The following is a 19,521-nucleotide window of genomic DNA, read 5'->3' as shown; positions in this document are numbered from 1 at the left end:
CATGCAGAGACACTGCCTTTAAATTAATAAGAACAGGAAGGAGTCAAACCTATTGGAATCAGCCAGGCATTGGTGGCGCACGCCTTTAATCCCAGCACTCAGGAGGCAGAGGCAGGCGGATCTCTGTGAGTTCGAGACCAGCCTGGACTACCAAGCGAGTTCTAGGACAGCCTCCAAAGCCACAGAGAAACCCTGTCTCGTAAAAAACCAAAAAACAAAAAACAAAAAAAAACTATTGGAATCATTTTTAACTACATAAACCTTTCTAGGGCCCTGGAAGCAGTGGAAAAATTCCAGATCATTTTACCAAAATTCACAAGACCCTTCCTTATGTCTAAAAAAGATAGCACCAAAAAGGATTGGAAACGTGGATTAGCTCCCAGTTACTATAAGTAGTGTTTGCTTTTGAAGTTGTTTTTTATTTTGACTTACATAATGTTACTAAGTCAGAAACCCTAGGCTCTGGGCTTGTTTTGCGGTGGGTCTGGACACCTGAAGGTCAGAGAGTGCTCTCCAGCAGCCGTGACCGCTGCTGCAGAGAAGGGAAACAAGGTTCTCTCGGACGATGTGGTTCTCTCGGGAATCGGAGAAAACGTAATTTAAAGTGAAAAGGTAGAGAGAAGCCTCTATTGAAGACTTGTTTTGGTGTCATACACACTGGTTTTCAAAGGACTTCTTGTTTCCAGGAAACTTTAGATCGGATTGACGAGGTCGCCGCCCTCATCGCTGCTGCCATTCACGATGTGGATCATCCTGGGAGAACCAACTCGTTCCTCTGCAACTCAGGGAATGAGCTGGCTGTGCTGTACAATGACACTGCTGTGTTGGAGAGCCACCATGCAGCACTGGCCTTCCAGCTGACTCTGGAAAATGACAAATGCAATATCTTTAAAAACTTGGAGAGGTGAGAACAGACTGTTGCTGAGATATAAGTCACCACGACGCAGGTGTAGTCATGGAGCACTTCTGCTGTCCCCACCATGGGTACTGAAAACAAGACACGATCCACACCACCCTCAAACCCATGATCGTCTCTCCTCAGCCCCCAGGGCTGATCCACCTCGCACCCCCACGCTGGGGACGAACTGAGGCCTTGAGCATGCTGAGCCAGAGCTCTCCCACTGAAGCAGGGCGTGGCCCTGCCTGGCACACTCCCCTTTGTCTTCTGTACACAGCACACTTTTTGCCACTGTCTGTTTACAAGTTACTCCCCTGGAGAAGTTTCTCTGGCCCTCATACTAAGGTGAAACTCAAAGTTTTTCAGTCACAGCTTCTTTAGCATTGTCACATTTATAAAGAGGTTTTAAAACGTGGCATGGCTCAGTGGTACATACTTGCCAGCATGTACAAGCCTTTCAGCTCTATTCCCAGCCAACAAAAACTAAGTGTTTAATGTCCAGCTAGATGTCTGGAGACAGGGTCTCATCACATGGGCTGGGCTGGCCTTAAACTTGAAGCCCTCCTGTGGCGGTCCTACAGAGCTGCAGGCCTGCATTCGCCACTCCCCCAGCTCAGGTCAGAGTCACGAATCTTTTGTTCATCCATTTCCTATTTGTGTCTATCCCAGTGCCTAATACAGAGTAGAGCTCAGTTAAAGAGAGAGGAAAAAAAGCCATGAGAAATACTTTAATTTGGATTTTTAAGGAAATTTTATATAGAGTTTTAAAAAAGAATATCCTGATTTCATAAAGCTCCATTGTATCATGTCTTAGAATTCCAGAGGTGGGCTTAATATAAGTTTTACTCACATGTGCTTGTAAGTACATAATTTACAGAGACCGAGGTTTTCTAGTGCTGTGATAAAAACCCATGACCAAAGTCAACTTGGGGAGGAAAGGGTTTATTTCATCTTACACTTCCAGGTAACAGTCCATCACTGAGGGAAATCAGGGTAGGAACTTGGCAGCAGGAACTGAAACAGAGGCCATGTTGGAACAGTGCCCATGGCTTGCAAACGAGGGATAATGGAAGGGCTATCAGAAGTTCTCTGGGTCTCTAGGTACCTCCATGCAAGGCACATTGTTAGTGGATGTGGAGGTTGTGGATATAAAGAGAATAGTCTTGCTTGGCCTAATGGCACATGTCTGTAATCCCAGCTTTAAAAGGCTGACACAAGAAAGTCATGGGTTTGAGGCCATCCTGGACTACACAATGAGACCGTCTTTAGAGAGGAGGGAGAAAGACGGGGAAAGGTCTGTGTTTATCCCTGCTACAACCTATCCTATCCTGAGAACGATGTGCATTGTGCTATAGTTAACATTGTACTACATAATTATCTGTGATTCACAGCTGTAGCACCCTGCCTGTTTGCTGCTTTTGAACTTCTTTGTGGTGATGTAGGCAAGTGCATCTCCCAGTGTACTAGACTGATAGCAGCAGTGGACATACCTTCTGGGAAACAGATTATTTGTACAAACCGATTGTAGCCACTAGTCTGAATCAGTGACTGGTCTGTCGTCTGAAACAGGAATGACTACCGGACACTACGCCAGGGTATTATCGACATGGTCCTGGCCACAGAGATGACAAAGCACTTTGAACATGTCAACAAATTTATCAACAGCATCAGAAAGCCCTTGGAAGCCCAAGGAAATGAGGTGAGAGAAACTTAACCTGAAACCCTTCATCTGGGCGTCCCACTCACCAGTGCCATGAACTCAGAAGGAGCAGGGTCTTTGGGGGGCATGTTGAATTTGGTTTTCCATTTTCCATTCTTTCTTTCATTTGATTTCTTTATTTGCCTGCCTATCTGAGACAGGCCTTACTCTGTAGCCCAGACTGGCCCAGAAGTCAGTGACCCTCCTATCTCTGTCTCAGGTGCTGGGATTACAGGAGTGAGCCATGGCACTTGGTTGAATTTTGTTTTTCATTGGTTTTTAAAAAATCATTTAACATGCAAATATCTAGCAGGAGAACATGTAATAGAACATGCAAATAGACGTGTAAACACATTTTCACATTGGCCATTCCTGTGCCCTGTCTCAAAGTGGTTTCTCCCTTTTTGAACATTCTATGGTCAGTTGGAGCCCTAAAGAACTTTTTATTTTATTGTTTTAATCAGGCCCTAACCATGTAGCCCTGGCTGGCCTGAAATTCAGTAAATAGACCAGGCTGGGCTCAGTCTCACAGAGATCTGCGTATTTCTGCCTTCCAAATGCTGGGATCATAGGTGTGCACCATTACCCCCACCCCCACCCCAACTCCTAGAGGGCACTTAGCAGCCACTCTGCAGTGGGTGTATTCTGTGGTAGCAGCGGCTGTCCTTGCAGAGAAGGGCTGGGAAGGATCCTCTGCTGGGATCACCAGAGTGACGGTATCGTTACCCCTCATTTCTGGATTCGGGATATGGGGTCTGCAGCTGCCCAGCAAGGGCGGCACTAGTAGGAGCTGCCTGGTGTGGAGCAGGTGTGAATTTCTGTTAATACCTTGGCCATAGAAAGGGGAGGGCAGACCTCGAGGCAGAGGACAGTGTAGAGGAGGAAGCTGAGGCTCAGCGGGGATGCTTTGGACAAGTCACCTCACCCTGACCCTTGCCCTTGTTTGTAATTATAACGTAATGATACTTTTCCTCAGATCCCAGAGTCTTTGTGAATACAGATCCAAAGGAAAGGGCGTTGTATCCTCTGTATATCACAGATACTAAGGCAGTATGAGGGTCTGTCAATGTGATCTGGGTTCACTGAAGGCCCGTTCTCAAAACACCTGTCACAGAGCTGGTGAAGACTGGGCTGTGAGAAGGGGCTGGTGGGCCACAGAGCTCTTAAGTAAGTATCCTAAAAAGATAAAAACTAGCCTTTGTGTTCTTACCAATACAAACAGAGAGAAAAGAAAAGGGCAGATTTGCCAGTCCCCAGTGCTGCCTGAGTCCTGCTGAACTTGCTCTTTGTAGAAGAAAGACCCCCAGTACACAGAGAATCCCTTCAGCATTGTAGATCCCAGCTACAGCCTTCCTGGCTCACAGAACCCTAGGTGAGGTAGTTGGGCCTGAAGGGACCTATTTGATTGCTTTGATTTCATTTGTGGTTCAGGAAACTGACAAAAATCAGGAAGCCATAAACACTATGTTCAGGACTCCAGAGAACCGGGCTCTTATCAAACGAATGATGATTAAGTGTGCCGATGTGTCCAACCCCTGCCGGCCCCTAGAGTACTGCATCGAGTGGGCTGCACGAATTTCAGAGGAGTATTTTTCACAGGTAAGATGCTACATCTTAAGTCTTTACACAAACATACGCACTTACACACACACACTCACACTTGGAATGGGGGACACCATGAGGCTGTGGACTTAAAACTAGGAAAGAGAACTCTTTATTAAAGAGATTGTCTTTGAAGAGCTATTCTTATTTTGTACATTTATTATGACAAATTGTGTTCTTTATTTGAAAATGGGTAACTTTGTCTTCATTCTTTGGACATCATTGCTGGATTTGGAACCCTGGGTTGGCAGGTTTCTCCTAAAAGCAATGTCCATCACATCATCCTGGGACAGAAGGAAAATAAACTGCTAAAGTGTTTGTTTTCAAGAAGACGTATGCACACAGATAAAGCAGCCAAGTGAGGGCGAGGGCATTCCAGCAGCAGAGCTTTGCTTGACACATAACAAGAATCTGCATTGTGGCACACACCTTTGGTCCATGCTCTTAGGAGACAGAGGCAGGCAGATCTCTGGGAGTTCAGGGCTAGTCTGGTCTAACCTTGGAGAACTCTGGGCCAGTCAGGGCTACTACATCTGAGGCCAGAAGACACTGAGACATAATGTTTAGGCTGTTGATAAAAGAAAACTGTCAACCCAGAACTCTGTATTTAGTGAAATAGCCTTTAGTTTAGGATCAGGACAAGATACACTCATTCTCAGATAAGGGGAAACTAGTACAATAAATCACTTGTAAACCCACAATGTAAGAAATACTAAAAGAAGTTCTTTTTTGTTTTTTGTTTTTTTATTAATTTAATTTTAAATAGCTCATTCCACATGTCAATCCCAGTTCCCTCTCCCTCCCCTCCTTCCACAACCCCCCCCAGACTCCCACCCTATCCCCACTTCCCTCCACACAGGGGATATCTAGAGTCTGCCATTTCACTCAGGGCAGGGTCCAGGCACTCCTCTAAGAGTCCAGGCTGAGAGCATCCCTCTTTGTGTTATGGACACACGATGTCTGTCTGTATGCCAGGGATAAACACTGATCCACTGCCCAGGGCCCCATACGTGGCCCAGGCCTCCTCACTGACTCTCACACTCAGGGGGTCTGGATCAGTCCCATGCTGGCCTCCCAGCTGTTGGTCTGGGGTCCAAGAGCTCCCCTTGTTCAGATCAGCTGTCTCTGCTGGTTTTGCCAGCCCGTTCTTTGCCAATTTGCTCATCGATCCTCTCTCTGTCACTGGATTCCATGGGCTCAGTTCAGTGTTTAACTGTGGGTGTTTGCCTCTGCTTCTATCAGTCACTGGATGAAGGCTCCAGGATGGTTATAGACATCGAGTTCATTATCAGGAATGGGCATTCAAGGTGGTCTCTCCACTATTGCTTAGCTTGCCAGTTGGTATTGTCCCTTTAGATCACTAGAGGTCACTCTGGTGCCAGATCTGTCTTCTAACCTATGACTCCCTCTTTCCCCCATTCTACCCCCCACTCAACCTTCCTGTTCCCCCATGACCTACTCTCTCTTCCTCTTCTCCCCCCCTCTCCTTCCCAGCTCCCACTCCTCCCCCCTCACGGTGTTCCCAATCTGTTCAGAAGATCTTGCTTCATTCCTCTTCTCTGGGGTACCATGCATTTCTTTTAGGTTCTTTCCTGTTTCCCAGACTCTCTGTCAGTGGAAGTGCAGACTGGCACTATCCTGATCCATGTCTAAAATCCATATATGAGTGAGTACACACCATGTTTGTCTTTTTGTGACTGGGTTACCTCACTCAGGATGGTTTCTTCTAGTGCCATCCATTTACCTGCAAATTTCAAGATTCCATTGTTTTTTTTTTTTTTTTTTCTGCTGAGTAGTACTCCATTGTGTAAATGTACCACATATTCTCTATCCACTCTTCAGTTGAGGGGCATCTAAGTTGCTTCCAGGTTCTGGCTATTACAAATAATGCTGCTATGAACATAGTGGAACAGACATCCTTGTATGAATGAGCATTTTTTGGCTATATGCCTAAGAGTGGAGTTGCTGGGTCTTGTGGTAGATTGATTCCCATTTTCCTGAGGAATCTCCATACTGATTTCCAAAGTGGGTGTACAAGTTGGCACTCCCACCAGCAGTGGAGGAGTGTTCCCCTCTCTCCACATCCTCTCCAGCATAAATTGTTTTCGATTTTAGCCATTCTGACAGGAGTAAGATAGTATCTCAAAGTTGTTTTGATTTGCATTTCCCTGATGGCTAAGGATGTTGAGCACTTTCTTAAGTGTCTCTTGGCCATTTTAGCCTCCTCTATTGAGAATTCTCTATTTAGTTCTGTACCCCACCTTTTAATTGGATCCTTTGGTGTTTTGGAGACTTGCTTCTTGAGTTCTTTGTAAATTTTGGAGATTAGCCCTCTGTCAGATGTGGGGTTAGTGAATATCTTTTCCCATTCTGTGGGCTGCCTTTTTGTCTTGTTGACGGTGTCCTTTGCCTTACAGAAGCTTCTTAGTTTCAGGAGGTCCCATTTGTTAATTGTCGATCTCAGTGTCTGTGCTACTGGTGTTATGTTCAGGAAGCAGTCTCCTGTACCAATTCTCTCAAGGGTACCTCCCACTTTCTCTTCTAAGAGTTTTCAGTGTGGTTGGATTTATGTTGAGGTCTTTGATCCATTTGGACTTAAGTTTTGTGCAAGGCGATAGACAAGGATCTATCTGCAGTCTTCTGCATGCCAATACCCAGTTATGCCAGCGCCATTTGTTGAAGATGCTTTCTTTTTTCCATTGTATAGTTTTAGCTTCTTTGTCAAAAATCAAGTGTTCATAGGTGTGTGGGTTAAAAGGGTTTTCAATTCAGTTCCATTGGTCTACCTGTCTATTTTTGTGCCAATACCAAGCTGTTTTCAGGACTATAGCTCTATAATAGAGCTTGAAGTCAGGGATGGTGATGCCTCCTGAAGTTCCTTTATTGTATAGGGTTGTTTTGGCTATCCTGGGCCTTTTGTTTTTCCATATAAAGTTGATTATTGTTCTTTCAATGTCTGTGAAGAATTGTGCCGGAATTTTGATAGGGATTGCATTGAATCTGTAGACTACTTTTGGCAAGATTGCCATTTTTATTATGTTGATCCTACCAATCCAAGAGCATGGGAGATCTTTCCATTTTCTGTATCCTCTTTGATTTCTTTCTTTAAAGACTCAAAGTTCTTGATATACAGGTCTTTCACTTCTTTGGTTAACATTATCCCCAGATATTTGATGCTGTTTATGGCTATTGTAAAGGGTGATGTTTCTCTGATTTCTTTCTCAGCCACTTTATCATCTGCATATAATAGGGCCACTGATTTTTTTGAGTTAACCTTGTATCCTGCCACATTGCTGAAGGTGTTTATCAGCTCTAGGAGTTCCCTTGCAGAACTATATGTAAACTATCATATCATCTACAAATAGTGAAAGCTTGACTTCTTCTTTTCCTATTTGTATCCCCTTGATCTCCTTTTGTTGTCTTACTGCTGTAGCTAGAATTTCAAGTGCAATACCTTGTCTTGTTCCTGATTTTAGAGGAATTGCGTTGAGTTTCTCTCCATTTAGTTTGATGTTAGCTGTTGGTTTACTGTATATTGCTTTTATTATGTTCAGGTATGTTCCTGTTATCCCTGATCTCTCTAGGACCTTTATCATGAAGGGGTGCTGGATATTGTCAAAGGCTTTTTCAGCATCTAGTGAGATGATCATGTGGTTTTTCTTTCGCAGTTTGTTTATATGGTGGATTACATTGATAGATTTTCTAATATTGAACCATCCCTGCATTCCTGGGATGAAGCCTGCTTGATCATGGTGAATGATTTTTCTGATGTCTTCTTGAATCCGATTTGCTAGTATTTTATTGAGTATTTTTGCATCGATGATAATGAGGGAATTGGTCTATAATTCTTTCTTAGTTGTGTCTTTGTGTGGCTTGGGTACCAAGGTAATTGTAGCCTCGTAAAAAGAGTTTGGTAGTGAGCCTCCCACTTTTATTGTGTGGAATACTTTGAGGAGTATTGGAATTAGCTCTTCTTTGAATTTCTGGTAGAATTCTGCGCTGAAGCCATCTGGGCCTGGGCTTTTTTTGGTTGGGAGACTTTTGATAACTGCTTCTATTTCCTTAAGGGTTATTGGTCTGTTTAGATTGTTTATCTGCTCTTGATTTAGTTTTGGCAAGTGATAGCTATCCAGAAAATTGCCCATTTCCTTTAAATTTCGAATTTTGGGGAGTACAGATTTTCAAAGTATGCCCTGATGATTCTCTGGATTTCCTCAGTGTCCATTGTTATGTCCCCCTTTTCATTTCTAATTTTGTTAATTAGCATGCTCTCTCTCTGTGTCTTTTGGTTAGTTTGGACAGAGGTTTGTCTATTTTGTTGATTTTTCTCAAAGAACCAACTCCTTGTTTCATTGATTCTTCTCAGTGTTTTTCTGGTTTCTACTTGATTGATTTCAGCCCTCAATTTGATTATTTCCTGGTGTCTGCTCCTCCTGGGTGAGTATTCTTCTTTTTGTTCTAGAGCATTCAGCTGTGCTATTAATTCTTTAGTGTGACTGTTCTCCGGTTTCTTCATGTGGACACTTAGTGCTATGAACTTTCCTCTCAGCACTACTTTCAGAGTGTCCCATAAGTTTGGGTTTGTTGTGTTTTCATTCTCATTGGATTCCAGGAAGTCTTTAATTTTTTTTTTATTTCTTCCTTTACCCAGGGATGGTGCAATTGTGCATTGTTCAATTTCCATGAGTTTGTAGGATTTCTGCGATTTGTGTTATTATTGAATTCTAATTTTAATGCATGGTGGTCTGATAAGATACAGGGGGTTATTCCAATTTTTTTGTATCTGTGGAGGTTTGCTATCTTTCCTATTACGTGGTCAATTTTAGAGAAGGTTCCATGTGGCGCCAAGAAAAAGGTGTATATCCCTTTGTGTTTGGGTAGAATGTTCTATAGATGTCTGTTAAACCCAGTTGGGTCATAACTTCTATTCGTTCTTTTGTTTCTTTGTTAAGTTTCTGTCTGGAGGTCCTGTCTAGCGGTGAGAGCAGAGGGTTGAAGTCTGCTACTACTAGTGTGTGAAATTTTATGTGTGATTTGAGCTTTAGTAATGTTTCTTTCACGAATGTGGGTGCCTTTGTATTTGAGGCATAGATGTTCAAAACTTGAGACTTCATCTTGATGGACTTTTTCTTTGATGAATATGAAATGTCCTTCATCTCTTTTGATTTTAATTTGAAGTCTAGTTTGTTAGATATTAGGATTGCTACACCTGCTTGTTACTTGGGTCCGTTTGATTGGAAAATCTTTTCCCAACCCTTTACTCTGAGGTAACATTTGTCTTTGACATTGAGATGTGTTTTTTATATGCAGCAGCAGGATGGGTTCTGTCTTCGTATCCATTCTGCTAGTCTGTGTCTTTTTATAGACAAATTGAGACCGTTGACATTGAGGGGCATTAATGAACATTGATTGATGATTCTTGTTTGTGCTTGATTTATTGGTAGTGGAGTTATTGTGTGTAGCTTCTTCTCCCTTTTTCTTTTGGTGTTTGGTAAAGTAGGATCATCTATTACCTGTGTCTTTGTGAGTGTAGTTATCTTCATTGGGTCTAGGTTTTCCTTCCAGCACTTTCTGTAGAGCTGGATTCATGGATATGTATTGTTTAAATCTGGCTTTGTCATGGAATATTTTGTTTTCTCCATCTATGGTAATTGAAAGCTTTCCTGGATATAGCCTAGGCTGGCATCCTTGTTCCCTTAGCATTTGTAGGACATCTGTCCAGGATCTTTTGGCTTTCATAGTTTCCATTGAGAAGTCAGGTGTAATTCGGATAGGTCTGCCTTTATATGTTACTTGGCCTTTTTCTTTAGCTGCTCTTAATATTTTCTCTTTATTCTATAGGTTTGATTATTATACGGTAAGGTAACTTCTTTTTCTGGTCCAGCCTATTTGGTGTTCTGTAAGATTCTTGTATTTTCATAGGCATATCCTTCTTTAGGTTAGGGAAGCTTTCTTCTATGATTTTGTTGAATATGTTTTCTGTGTATTTCTTCGCCTTCTTCTATACCTATTATTCTCAGGTTTGGCTTCTTCACAGTGTCCCATATTTCCTGGATATTATGTGTTAGGGATTTGTTGGTTTTGAGGTTTTCTTTGGTTGATGACTGTATATCCTCTAATGAGTCTTCAACACCTGAGATACTCTCTTCTATCTCTTGTATTCTATTGGTGATACTTGCATCTGTATCTGTAGTTCCTGATCATTTACCCAGCTTTTCTATTTCCAGCATCCCCTCATTCTGTGTTTTCTTTATTGTTTCTATTTCAGCTTTCAACCCTTCAACTGTTTGAGTTGTTTCCTTCATTTGTTTGGTTGTTTTTTCTTGGTACTCTTTAGATTCTTTGAGAGATGTGTTTATTTCTTGAATTTTTTGGTTCGCCATTTCATGTATTTTTTGTTTGTTTTTTTCTTCTATTTCTTTAAGGGATTTCCTCATTTCCTCTTTGAGGGTCTCTATCATCATCATAAAATAATTTTTAAGGTCTGTCTCTTCTGCTTCGTCTAAGTAGTGCTTTTCAGGTCTTGCTGGCATTGGGTCTCTAGATTCTGGTGGAGTCATGTTGGTCTTTCTATTGCTGAGTGAGCTCTTATTCTGTCTTCTTCCCATCTCTTATTCCAGTGGGTGCAGGTGGGGTCTTTCTGTCTCCACTGGTCTCCTTCTTTCTGGACGCTGAAGCTGGGGTCACCAGAGGTTAGGGTCTGGAAGGACTGATGTCTTTCCTGTGTGGGCAGGTCCTCTGGATGCCAGGAGCAGGTCCCTGGAAGATTGAAGGAATGGCTGATGGGCGGGCAATGGGGTCTGTCCCCAGGGAGACCCAAGCTCACCTGAAGTTGGGGTCGCCGGATAAAAGAAGTTCTTAAAGTAAAAAGGAAAGCTGGGTGGTTGTGGTGCATGCTTTTAGCCCCAGCACTCAGGATCTCTGTGAGTTCGAGGCCAGCCTGGTATACAGAGTGAGTTTCAGGACAGGCTGCAAAAGCTACAGAGAAACTCGTCTTGGAAAAAAAAATGTAGAAAGGAAGTGATCACAGATGTAAACTTGACTCTTCAAGATACAAGAAAAGTATCAGCCAGGCGGTGGTGACGCATGCTTTTAATCCCAGCACTCGGGAGGCAGAAGCAGGCGGATCTCTGTGAGTTCGAGGCTGGGCTGGACTGACAGCCTCCAAAACAATACAGAGAAACCCTGTCTCGCAAAAACCAAAAAAAAAAAAAAGTATCAAAAAAATGGTCGATACCTGGTAGCTATATAAAACTTCTGTATTTAGACCTAGGATTATTTTAAGCAAAGGTTCTCAACATTTGATTGGGTCAATACTGTAAGTAATATGATAGGAAAGGGGATATAGAAGGAATGAACGGCCTTGTGTCTACATTTCTATGAAGTGTGGCAGTGTTGAGTTAAACACCGAGAATGCAGGGTGTCATCCCACAGCAGTCATAGCTTGATAGGACAGGCCTCTCTATACCAAGAAGGTAGGGAAGTAAATACAAATAGTAGTTCTACCTAATCAGAACAGCAATATTAAATTCAATTCCATCAAATGTTATAAGGTAAACACTCCCACTAAAAGAACATTCGTCAGAACAGATGAGGTGGGGCATGGTGATACATGCCAGTAATCTCAGCACGTGGGAGGCTGAGACAGGAATCAGGGACAGCTACATGGTGACATCCTGCCTCCAAAACCAAGCAAAATAAGAACAAAAAGCTCAACTATGGGCAGACTAGAAAATATATTAAATATAAAGAACAAAGATGGTGGACCCATACAAGTATAGTGTGAAAATTATAAACGTAAGACTAGAACAGCCTTATCAATTTCAGACAAAAGACATCAAGACAGGGAACTTCCAGAAATAGGACATTTCTGATATACAATTAATAAAAACCCAGAAACAGATGTTGGGATTAAAGCTGAAGATCAAAAAAGCAAAGCCACTAAAGACTTCTTACATCTATAAGACCAAAAGGGAGGCAGTCCTGTCCTCAGCGTGGCCAGAGACTAAACGCCCAATGAATACAGTCAGACCCTGAGCTCCTGGGATTCAACTGCACCAGCACTGCCCAACCTCTATGACTAACTAGTGTGGCTGCTGGGATTAAAGGTGTGTGCCGCCACTGCCTGACCTCTATGGCTGTGGCTAGCTCTGCATTCTGATCTCCAGGCAGGGTTTATTAGATCATAAACAAAATATCACCACATATTTCCTAATGAGAAAGGGCCCATAACCATAGTGTGTATGCACTAACTATCAGCACAATCAGTCACCTACAGTCTACAGCTTAAGACATTGGTGATGCAACTAAACACTGAACTGAACTCCTGAAACCCAGAGCTGAGAGGGAGGAGTGATGGGCAAGGGGGTCAATACTGGGCTGGTGAAGCCCAAGAAGCAGCTGACCTGAACAGTGGGGGAGCACATGAACCCCAGACTGATGGCTGAGAGGCCAACATGGGACTGATCCAGACCCCCGGAATGTGGATATCAGTGAGGAGGCCTTGGCAATCTATGGGGCCTCTGGTAGTGGATCAGTATTTATTCCTGGCATATGAATGGACTTTGGGAGCCCATTCCACGTGGAGGGATGCTCTCTCAGCCTGGACCCTGCCCCTGATGATATGACAGACTTTGGGGATTCCCCCATGGAGTGCCTCACTCTCCCTGGTGACTGGAGGGGGAGGGAAGTGGGATTGACATATGAAGCAGGCTTCTTTCTAATTTAAATAGAAAAATGTGAAAAAAATTACTCAATATAAAAAAAGATACTGGTGAAAATAGAGAGGATTTGAACATGTGTGGCAGAATCAAGCCAGCCTTAGAGATTATCTGAGAAGGGAAAGGAGACAGTTCTTACCCATTGTCAATGCCACACAAAGGCGGTGCCACAGGACACCACAGTCTTTCTCAAGACCACGAGTGTAGAGAAGCAGAGTCCAACAGCACAGAGGATCACCTAGAAGGCCTGTTCCCAGGCATGCAAGGCTGGTCTCTTATTTCAGTGGTTCACCAGAGTCCTGCAGTGATAGAGCAGAGTCTTAGAGCTGTTGCTCCAGTTACAGAAGAGGCTTGACCAAACTCAGCATCCATTCATCACAGGAACACTCAGCACACTAGGAATAGAAGGAAATTACCTTGTTGGAGACAGGATCTTTGTGTGGTCCTGGTATCCAGAATCTCTAGGTAGATCAGGCTGGCCCTTGGCTCCTGAGTGCTTATGTTATATCCAGCCCCTTGATGTTGCCCTAGTAATGGAAACAAAGCTGGAGCCTGCTCTTACCACACCGCTCAACACTGTCGGCCTTTCCAGCCACTGCATTGCACAAGGGAGGACAAAGTATATAGAGTATCATTACTACATGTTATTTTCTCTCTTTTGGGGGAGACTGCTACCCAGCTCCCAAATGAATCACACACGGGGGCTTATTCTTACAATGTCTGGCCTTCGCTTGTCTTGTTTCTAGTTTGCTTTTCTTAAATTATTCTGTCTACCTTTTGCCTCTGAGCGTTTCCTGTTCTTATTTCTGTAAATCTTACTTACACCATGGGTGGCTGGGTGGCTTTGTGGCTGGCCCTGAAGTCCTCCTCTCCTTGTCTCTCCCTGCTCCTCCTTCCTTAGTCCTCCATTTACCCTTTGCTTGCCAGCCCCGCCTGTCCTTGCTCCTGCCTCGCTATTGACCGTTCAGCTCTTTATTAGGAACATCAGGTGTTTTAGACAAGCACAGCAACACAGCTTCACAGAGTTAAACACATGCAGCATAAACAAAAGTCACACACCTGAAAGTAGTGTTTCTCAACAATAACACCTTAAAATTTGCAGATAACGTGTGTGTGTGTGTGTGTGTATTCCCAAGGCATATAACATTACCCTAATAATTAGATTTGATTAATGAGATCATACAGGACAATAACCTCCATGTATAAAAGTCAAGTTAATTTTATATACTAACAATCAAAAAATGAAACTTAAACAATGCTGGTTAAAATAGTAATAAAAAGCAAAAGCTTACTTAGAAATAATTATACTGACAGATGGCCAGACCTCATAACCTCTTGCTAGAACTTAAAGAACATCCATTTTAACGTCTTAGAAGGGGGATTCTCCCAGGATTCTGATTGGCATTGGAGAGAGAGCACAGACAGTCAGTTCACAGTGGGCTCATCAGCTAGCTAGAAAAGCCTAACCATGGCACGAGAGAAACTGCTGCAGATATCCCCAGTGGTTTTGAAATGGACAGAGACTTTTAGGTACAGAAAGCAATAGCCATGGAAAAAAGAAAATACACCTTAGACTTCATTAAAGCTTAAAAGTTATGCTAAAAATGACATGTTGGGAGAAAATACAAGTCATTTCTGACAAAGGACTGTGTGTACCTAGGTTACATTGCAATAGTAAGACAAGTCACCTGGCTAGAAATAATATTTCAGTAGCTATCTCACCAAAGGTAGTATGAACTGCTGATAATTACATGAAAAAACATTAGCTCATCAGAGAAATTCAAATGAAAGCCACAACAAAATTCTAGCACATACCAGTAGAAAATACTGAGGCCAGGCGTGGTCGTGTGCAAATGGAATCCCAGCACTTGGGAGTTGGAGGCAGGAGGATTAGGAATTCAGCAGCAGCTATTGAGTTCCATTGTAACCTGAGCTATATATGATCTTCTGACTCAAAACAACAACACACACACAACCAGGACACTTGACAACATCTAATGCTGGCGGCAGCGTGGAGCAGACACCAGCCAAGCTGCAGAAAGTGCTCCTGCCACCGTGCTGACCACAAGCTTCCCCGTCACTATAACGTTACAGGCTGGCATCACCCTTACGGTCTCCCTGCTTTCTGAGTGATTCACATGTACACATTGTACACCGCTGCCTAGTGCTGGCCTCCCCTTCTGCCCTCGGCTCCTTGAGTACTGGACTTAGAGACGCCATCATGCGTGTTTTGTTTGGCCCTGAGATCCCAGAGCCGCATGCTCGACAGCTGCCGTCGGCACCGTACATCCCAAGACCCACCTTTGTTTTGTTTTGTTTTGTTTTAAGCAGTATCTTACTCTGTAGCTCAGGCTGTCCTGGAACTCACTATGCAGCCAAAGTTGATGGCCTTGAAGTCAGAGTAATCCTCCTGCCTCATGTACTAAGTCTTTAACCCCACCACACCTGCTTGTCTATTCTGTTAACACGGTGGCTGATTTCCATGTGGTGAAGCATGCCTCAGGAAATGCACAGACATACAGAGTTCCTCTAACATGCTGAGTTTGTGCCAGTATCCTGTTTGGGATTTTAATCAATGTCCGCAAGGATATTGGTCTGTGGTGTTAGTTTTCAGTGTCTGTGTCTTTTATTAGGGTGTGTTGGCTTTCTAGGATGAACTAGAAATGTTCTCTTGGATTTTTTTTAATCTTGAAGAGTTTGGAAAAGATTGTTTTGACTTTCTAAACTTTGGTTAGAATTTACAAGTGCAATATTTGCTCCTACCTTTTCTCTGATGGGAAGTTTTTAGGATTGATGCCACCTCCTTACTAGTTAATAGGTCTATTCATAGTCTTCCCAACAAGACAGCACAGTCATAGCTGAGAAATGGCCACTAGCCCTTTCTGGGACAGGGAGCTGTGTTGATTCCTTATTTCTTATGGCACCAGTGTGGGCATGTTGGATATTTGTGGATAGTGACAGGACCAGCAGAGGCAGGTGCCAGCTATGCTCTGAACTCTTACCTGCAGAATGTTGGGAGAGGGGGAGATGGGAATGGGGGGACGGGATGACTTCCTGCTATTGAAAATGCTTGGGTTGGTTTGGGATGTCCTCCCTCTTAGAACAGCATGGTGTCTGGCAGATCGTGTTTGCTTGGCTAGTGCTACATGGGCTGTCAGCCTATGGGGCTGCTCCGTGGTAGGGTGGGGTTCTGAGATCATGGGCTGTTCTGCTTTGCAGACTGATGAAGAGAAACAGCTGGACTTGCCTGTGGTGATGCCAGTTTTTGACAGAAACACCTGCAGCATTCCCAAGTCTCAGATCTCCTTCATTGACTACTTCATCACAGACATGTTTGATGCCTGGGATGGTAAGGAACCTGACGCCTTCCTTACCTTGCTAGTTAGGTGGTAAGTAGCACCTGGGACTTAGACTGCCAGGTGGAACAGAGACAGAAGCCATCCCAGAGGGTAAAGAGCCTGTCAAATAAGAGGTACCCAGAAGAGAGTCTCAAGGATGTTCCCAGTTCCCTATGCTCCGAGGGCTGCAGTCAGGGGAGGGGATGCAGAGCTGATGCCAAGTTTCCCTCTAGATCATTCTCCCCAGAGCTTGGCATAACTCTGACTTCCTTCAGTCCTTCTTAAAATGCTTGGGCCAGGGTGTAGCTCTGTGGTAGAAGGCCCAAGAAAGAAAATGAGGAAGCCCAAACCCAGAAAGCAAGGCTGTGTGACACAGTGCATTCCCCCCTCTCTCTCCAGCCTTCGTTGACCTACCTGACCTTATGCAGCACCTAGACGACAACTTCAAGTACTGGAAAGCCCTGGATGAAAAGAAGCTGCGCAGCCTCCGTCCCCCTCCAGAATAGCGTGGGTACACGTCTGGCCTGAGGCTCTGTCCTTCCTGGCTTCTGCAGTTTCCTAGTCTTCCAATGTTAGGCAGAGCTATCCCCTCATTGCAGGGCCTGTGAGCAGACACGGGGATGTCAACCTTCGGTGGCACCATCTGCTGCCATCGCACGCACTTGCTGCAGGTCCTTAGTAAGGTGCCGAAGACTCTGGCTACCGCAAGCCTGGAGCCCTGCAGAGGTGCCTCCACCATCCTCCAGCCTGCAGAACAGCCGAGGCGGCTTGTCGCCAGTCTCTGGAGGCGCAGATGCTCATTTTGGAACACTACTGGAAGTGACTTGTGTCTGAAATCCATGAACAAATGAGATAAACTTAAGGTTGATTATCCCAATTATTAAATGTTTTATTTATTTTATTAGAAGTTTGACATTTTCTATGAATTTAAAAATATTTCAAAGCCAAAGCCACCTTCAGATGCCACAACCGAATTCACAATTCATTCTCATTAAGTGTTTATGACTTGGTGCACAGACTTATTTTCATAATGCAGATTTAAAATGATATAATTTAGCACAGTGTAGAAATGTTAAACTCTTCTCATTGATGTCATGGGGAAGGCTTTCGCACTGGGTCTTACTCTAGTGTGCAACAGAGAGGCCACATCTGTAGACCTGGTTCTGAGCAGCAGCTGTGATCTCTGGGGTTGTGGAGGTGCCTTGTTGGAGAAAAAATGTGGATATCACCATTTTTTCCTAAAATTTTATAATTGAATTTCTAAGAGCCTGCCTTATTTTGTACCATTTCTATAAAATATGCCCTATAAAAACAAAGCAAACCGAGATATTTAGTGGTTGATATTTTATAGCTAACATGGGATATTTGATTCTAGAAATGCATAAAGGCAATATCTCTTCATGTTTTTAATGAGCATAATATTATAAAGATGACAATGACATGTGGAGTGTTGGTTTCATCTTAAACTTGTATTTCTTTTCCTGGATGAAATTAAACTATTTGTTTTTAAGAAGTCATTTGTTGCCATTTCTTTGCTATTGACTAATAATAATCTTTCTAAATTAGGAGTAGACATTTCATAGAACAAACCAGCAACTAAACAACTTTCCAGGGGCTGTGGACAGCTCTTCAGTTTGACCATGAGTCCTCGTGGAGGACAACAGGTCTTTATCCTGTATGAAGATAACTGCAGGCCGAGCGAGGGAGGAACATCAGATCTTCCCTCCCAGTGCCAAGGAAGAAAAGGAAATGGAGCCCACAAGCAACTTCCGCTGCCATGGGCTCAGAGGCTACAGATTCTCACCACAAAAGCTGCTAACAAAACAGTGAGAAGACTTCGAGATGAGCAATCCTAAAATTTTTGAAGAGTTAAAGAAGCAGTAAGAATTACAAAGTAAACACAATATTTTTTAAAAGAACAGATCTGAAAAGACCCGCATGAGACATTCTAGCCCAGTGGTTCTCAGCATTGCCAGTGATGCGATCCTTTGATACAGTTCCTCATGTTGTGGTGACCCCAACCATAAAATTATTTTTGTTGCCTCTTCATGACTGTAATTTTGCTATGAATTGTAATGTAAATATCTGATATGGAGGATATCTGATAAATGATCCCCAAAGGGGACAAGACCCACAGGTTGAGAACCATTGTTCTAAAGTCTGGGAAACAAACAAACATAGCAGTTCCACAAAGGCTAAGACGCAGAGATGAGGTGCTGCGCACCTAAGTGTCACTGTCACTGAGGTTTCAGTCCACACCTGGGCGTCGGCAGCACATTGGATGGAGAACTGAGTGAGGAAGGAGGAGAGATTCCTAGCATGCTCTTTTGGAACAAGCCCTTCCAAGCCAGAAGACCCCACTCTAAAGTCTCTTCCACCTCCCAAAGGTTCCAAACTCCCGCAATGCCTAAGACAAACCCACACGTGGCCAGCTGCACAACATGGAGCTCAAGGAGAGAAAAGATGGACCCCTTGTGAGGAACTAGAGACTGCCACTGGGGGGTCTCAGCTGCCAAAAGACCAAAGGCTTCCGGTCCCAAAACAAAGGGAGCTCCCAACCCAGACCGGCTTCCTTAGCTACGCTGGTATGCAAAAGTGAGCATGGGTAACTTCAGACACACAGACGCAGCTCAGGAGAGCTCCTGTGAAGATGCTAAAGATGCTCTTCAGAGGCCAGAGCCAGTAAAGAGACAACCAGAAGAAAAGGACCATAGTGAGTGAGCGACAGAGAGTGTGTGTGTGTGTGTGAGAGAGACAGTGTGTGTGTGAGAATGTGTGTGTGTGTGTGAGAGAGAGACAGAGAGTGTGTGTGTGACAGTGTGTGTGTGAGAATGTGTGTGTGAGAGAGACAGTGTGTGTGAGAGACAGTATGTGTGTGAGAATGTGTGTGTGTGAGAGAGACAGTGTGTGTGAGAGACAGTATGTGTGTGAGAATGTGTATGTGTGAGAGAGACAGTATGTGTGTGTGAGAGAGACAGAGAGTGTGTGTGAGAGACAGTATGTGTGTGAGAATGTGTATGTGTGAGAGAGACAGTATGTGTGTGTGAGAGACAGAGTGTGTGTGAGAATGTACATGTGTGAGACAGTGTGTGTATGAGTGTGTGTGAGAGACAGTGTATGTATGAGAGAGACAGTGTGTGTGTGAGAATGTACATGTGAGAGAGACAGTGTGTATGAGTGTGTGAGAGAGAGACTGTGTGTGTGAGAGAGAGACAGAAAGACAGCGTGTGTGGAGAGACAGAGAGTGTATGTGTGAGAAGACTG

General features: G+C 43.7%; 1 protein-coding gene and 1 long non-coding RNA gene across 3 annotated transcripts in view; one reads left to right on the top strand and one right to left on the bottom strand.

Annotated features, from left to right (window-relative positions):
• Pde8a (phosphodiesterase 8A) overlaps nucleotides 1-17,770 on the top strand; it is a 153,475-nt gene extending 135,705 nt beyond the window's left edge. For both annotated transcript variants that reach the window (XM_021231672.2, XM_040729461.1), the window contains exons 18-22: nucleotides 687-904; nucleotides 2,468-2,597; nucleotides 4,029-4,196; nucleotides 16,139-16,268; nucleotides 16,657-17,770. In XM_021231672.2, coding sequence (XP_021087331.1) covers nucleotides 687-904; nucleotides 2,468-2,597; nucleotides 4,029-4,196; nucleotides 16,139-16,268; nucleotides 16,657-16,763 — 753 coding nt within the window. In that variant the 3' untranslated portion in view covers nucleotides 16,764-17,770. The remainder of the gene's footprint in view (nucleotides 1-686; nucleotides 905-2,467; nucleotides 2,598-4,028; nucleotides 4,197-16,138; nucleotides 16,269-16,656) is intronic.
• LOC121133308 lies at nucleotides 10,916-16,163 on the bottom strand. The gene is made up of 3 exons (XR_005870131.1): nucleotides 13,336-16,163; nucleotides 13,059-13,218; nucleotides 10,916-10,958 (listed from the first exon to the last, which is right to left on the bottom strand). It is a non-coding gene; the product is annotated as an uncharacterized LOC121133308 (long non-coding RNA).
• Nucleotides 17,771-19,521: the final 1,751 nt, after the last annotated feature.

The sequence above is a fragment of the Mesocricetus auratus genome, unplaced genomic scaffold (assembly GCF_017639785.1).
Source record: "Mesocricetus auratus isolate SY011 unplaced genomic scaffold, BCM_Maur_2.0 Super-Scaffold_4256, whole genome shotgun sequence".
Taxonomy (NCBI): domain Eukaryota; kingdom Metazoa; phylum Chordata; class Mammalia; order Rodentia; family Cricetidae; genus Mesocricetus; species Mesocricetus auratus.
This window is presented reverse-complemented; position numbering and strand designations above follow the sequence as displayed.